This window comes from Amphiprion ocellaris, chromosome 11, assembly GCF_022539595.1.
Source record: "Amphiprion ocellaris isolate individual 3 ecotype Okinawa chromosome 11, ASM2253959v1, whole genome shotgun sequence".
Taxonomy (NCBI): domain Eukaryota; kingdom Metazoa; phylum Chordata; class Actinopteri; family Pomacentridae; genus Amphiprion; species Amphiprion ocellaris.
This window is the reverse complement of record NC_072776.1, coordinates 13,844,612-13,848,598: the sequence shown is the minus strand read 5'-3', so window position 1 is coordinate 13,848,598 and position 3,987 is coordinate 13,844,612. Positions and strand designations below refer to the sequence as shown.

Here is a 3,987-nt window from a genome sequence, read left to right as displayed (position 1 = left end):
AAGCAGCCTACAAAAAAATGTAACTTCCTGCAGCATGTGGGCTTCTTAAAAGACATGTTACAAGATGATTTTTAGATCCATTATTTATTCAGTATTCCATTTTAATTAGAAATACTGGGTACATGGCTTGTTGTTTTTGTACAAGAGCGAAGTTAAATTAATAGCTGAATATTAATTAATATTTGTGATGAAAGTTTTGGTGAAGCAATATCTTAGGGGTATAACTGATTGTGGTTAGATCAGTTAACACATTGGAAAAATAAGAATTAAAAGGGGTTCCTAGGTAACCAGTCATGCGCTTGTGGTGACTTGGGCCCATTGCTTGCAATTCTAAGGTATGTTTAGTCCTGATGTCACACTTTTTGCTCAAATCTGAACGTGGCATACAATGACTTTACGACACTTTAATGCACACAACTTTTCTGATGGGACGTCGGCATTAGGAATGGAATCCCTAAAGTCATGGCAGTAACAGTGCCTGGCTAAACTCCCCTGCGCCATACAGGCCCTTCCCCGGTGGGCGTGCGTAACGGCCCCAGCCCTCTCTAAATATAACTCCCCTCCAAAACAGAAAGAGCGAAAAGGCAGAACGGAATGCTTACCCAATCAAAAGCACTCTGAAAACTTATTGGGGAAGAGTTTTTTTTTTTTTCGGATACAGCGTGTGTCTTATATCGTTTTGATCCAGTTGTGGCCCCGGGTGGTGCTGGTGGAGCGCACAGCGGGAGGCGCATTGTCTGTATGCAAACTGGACGACATGGCCATTGTATGCGTTTGGGCATATATGGAGCCACTGATGGCTCGGAGGACACAGCCCGTGTAGAGTCTCAAGGAGAGTCGCCCTCGGTCGTGATCCGCCCGTTTCTCTCCTCCGACTTTATCTTCTTCTTAACGGTTTTGCTCTGGCGCTATGAGTTGCCTGGATGTGATGTACCACCAAAGCTATGGAGCGCACTACCTCCCTGCAGCGGCGTATAAGGCGACCTACTATAACCACCATCAGCAGCAACAACAGGTGAGACACTCATCGTAGAACTTTTTTCCTGTGGCTGCTGAGAGGCGCTGACACCAGATAACCTCAGCTCGAGGATTTTCTTATCACTTGGGGAGACGGAATTAACTTCCACAAGGGCTCGTGTGACCTAGGGTGACGAGAGGTCTGTATTTTCACCGATTTAAATCGCTATTTCTGACACTAACACAAGTTTTAAAGGAAAGGCACCACTGCATGACTAGGAGGACAAAATGTACCAAACTTTGGGGGTAAATAAACCACATATAAATTGGACAGTGTCGGCAGCCCAGTCAAGCTGTAGGATTATTTGTAAAAATGTCCTTCAAAATTAGTCACTTTTTCTTCATTTTTTTGCCAAATGTTTTATCCTATATATATATTTCACCACATCAAACTTTCTTAGCACCCCATAACCACAGCCTCTTAGCATAAATTTTACTTTTGAATGATTAAATTCCAGTCTGGGGCTCGGTATTCACCTCAGGTCAGGCGTAATGACACGGAACTATTAATCCTGTGGTCAAATGGTGATGTAATGACAGCCGGTCAGTCACTCAGGAATGCAGATCAGGCACGCTGAGCTTTACAAATAGTTGGAATGCAGTATGGGAAAATAGAAAGTCATTTTCACACGACTCCCAAAATGCTTCCAGATAAAACAAATACTGGTAGAATGCAGTTTATATAGAGAAATGTGCTATATATGACACCAAAACTCTTTTTTGTGTGTGTGTTCAGAAAATTGTGTTATTTTTGACAAGTGTCAGCATAAAAACTGATTATTTTCTGTACTTTATGTCTATGATACAAACATAAAGAAACTTTAGTTTTTAAACTCCACTAAAATTGACTAACTTTGTTTACTCTTACTTAATCCTGCTTGGATGTGTCAGTTAATCTCTTTTTGTATCTCCCTCCAGAGGAAGCTGACTGTTTACAGTAAGATGCAGGAGTGTATGGAGCAGCAGCAGCAGGGAGGATCAAGAGGGATGCTGCCCAGGGATCAGGGCCTCCGGCAGGGTCCTGCTGCACCAGAATCAGGCCGTAGATGCTCACCCAGTTCGGAGCAAAAGGATGGCCCCCAGCCAGCGGAGGCAGAGTACCTGAGCTCCCGATGTGTACTGTTCACCTACTTCCAAGGCGACATCGGGGACGTAGTAGATGAGCACTTCTCCCGGGCTCTCAGTCAGTCCAGCACCTTCAGCAGCGAGAGCAAACCCATCAGAGTGACTCAGCCGTCTGCTTCAGCTGCTGCTGGCTCATGGAAAGGTGAGTGGGGCAGCTAATCTGACATATTAAACATTCACTGACTTAGTTTTAATTACCATAATAGTTCACAAACTGGACAGAAGATGATAAAACAATACTGTATGTCAGTGTTTTAAGTCTTTGTGCATTTGCTTATTTCAGATGGAGCGTCTCTCTCTGAGGGTCAGAGCAGCTCAGCGTGGAGCAGCGTTTATCCATCTCAGCCCAGTTCCTGCCTCCCCTCTGTATCTGTCTCAGTCCACCCAGAATTTTCCACCAGCCCCGTTCCCTTCAACCACCCGGATGGAGCCCTATGGGCCGGACACATGCTCTCCCAGGCCAGCCTCCCACCTCCAACGACCCTCCCCGACAGCTGGACCTACAGCCTGAGCCCCCAGAGCACGAGCGGCTACCCCAATGTTCACGACGTGTACCATCCTCACCCCCACCCCCACATCCACACCCGACACCATCACCCCGTGCTACATACGTACCCAACCCACAGCCCGGCGTTGGATCCCAGATTCAGTCCACTGTTGCTGCCTGGTGTCCGGAGCCAGAACCAGTCAGCCACCAGCGCGGGGAGTTCCCCGAACAGCGAGGGGGTGAAGACAGAGATGGATCCCAGCAGCAACAGCCCGGTCACGGCTCCCTCCATCACCTGGACCCCCTCTGCGCTCCATGGATCTTTGGAGGCGTACGACACAGGTAGCTATGATAGAACTTTGAAAAGCATTTATCAAACTTTACTCGCATTCAAACATGTGCAATAAGCGATCAGGATAACAGTTGTAATTTACCCTTGTTTTCTTTCTTTCTGCAGCTCTTGATCAGACCAAAGCAAAGACGTCAGTTTGGTTCTAACTGATACACTAGCAAAAGGACAATTCACACCAAAAAGGACCGACAATGTGGCTTTATCAATGTATGGCTGCAACACCAGCACTGTAATGTAAAATGTAGATATAGAATGCTAACTGTAGCTTAGTCTATCAGTCGTGCACTGCCCTCTCAATTGTTATGGAGATGAACTCAGGCTTGGACTTAAATGACGGTGATCTAATGCTTTGGCTGCACGTCAAGGCTCTCGAAGAACAATGAAAAAAGACTACTAGCTTTAAAAATGGAAGGTTTCTTCTTTGTCAGCAGAAAACACTCTTTCCTTTTCATGCAATGTGAGACCAAGTGGTTCTGTTTCAAGAGCTTGATTTTGATCCACACTTTAGTTTTGTACAGTAAATGTTGGTTGATGACTGTAAATTGCTTTTAGTGTGTGTACATTTTTGTCATGCAAAATTGTTGTTTTCTGGATGACTTCCGCTAAAATTGTTGCTTGAATGCTGCCTTTACTATTTTCGCCTTCTGGGAATGTGTAGTGTAAATATTGATACTGTATGTTTAAGTAATAAATTTGTTAAACTCAAGTTTCGAATGAAGTTTTTGTCTCAGGCATAAATCTACTAAATTACCCCTAATATCTGCACAATTACTTCCAACTAGATTTTTCTGTGTTCTAAAGGGGTTTGAACACATCAGTCAAAATTTAAGCACGTTATTCAATGACACCAATCACTGATCCCAATAGGCAGTGACTTGTTTTACACGTCACCCCAAGTCAGGATAGTGATGTTTCCTTTGATATAATCAAAGTCAGTTAACAAAAATAAGAAATAGATTCATAGCAAAAAATGGGAAAAATACTAACATTAGATCATAGTGTGTGG

The 3,987-nt window shown here is 44.2% G+C and overlaps 1 protein-coding gene across 2 annotated transcripts; it reads left to right on the top strand.

The window, feature by feature from the left end:
* The first annotated feature begins 567 nt into the window (after nt 1–567).
* Nucleotides 568–3,687, top strand: vgll3 (vestigial-like family member 3). Of its 2 annotated transcripts, none has more exons than XM_023288404.3 (4): nt 568–1,015; nt 1,936–2,284; nt 2,426–2,971; nt 3,087–3,687. In XM_023288404.3, exons 1-4 carry the CDS (start codon nt 911–913, stop codon nt 3,125–3,127), a joined length of 1,041 nt encoding a protein of 346 aa, XP_023144172.2. In that variant the 5' UTR covers nt 568–910; the 3' UTR covers nt 3,128–3,687. The 2 variants fall into 2 exon arrangements, with proteins under 2 accessions (XP_023144172.2, XP_023144173.1); XM_023288405.3 differs by lacking the exon at nt 568–1,015 and adding an exon at nt 1,022–1,157.
* The last annotated feature ends 300 nt before the right edge of the window (nt 3,688–3,987 follow it).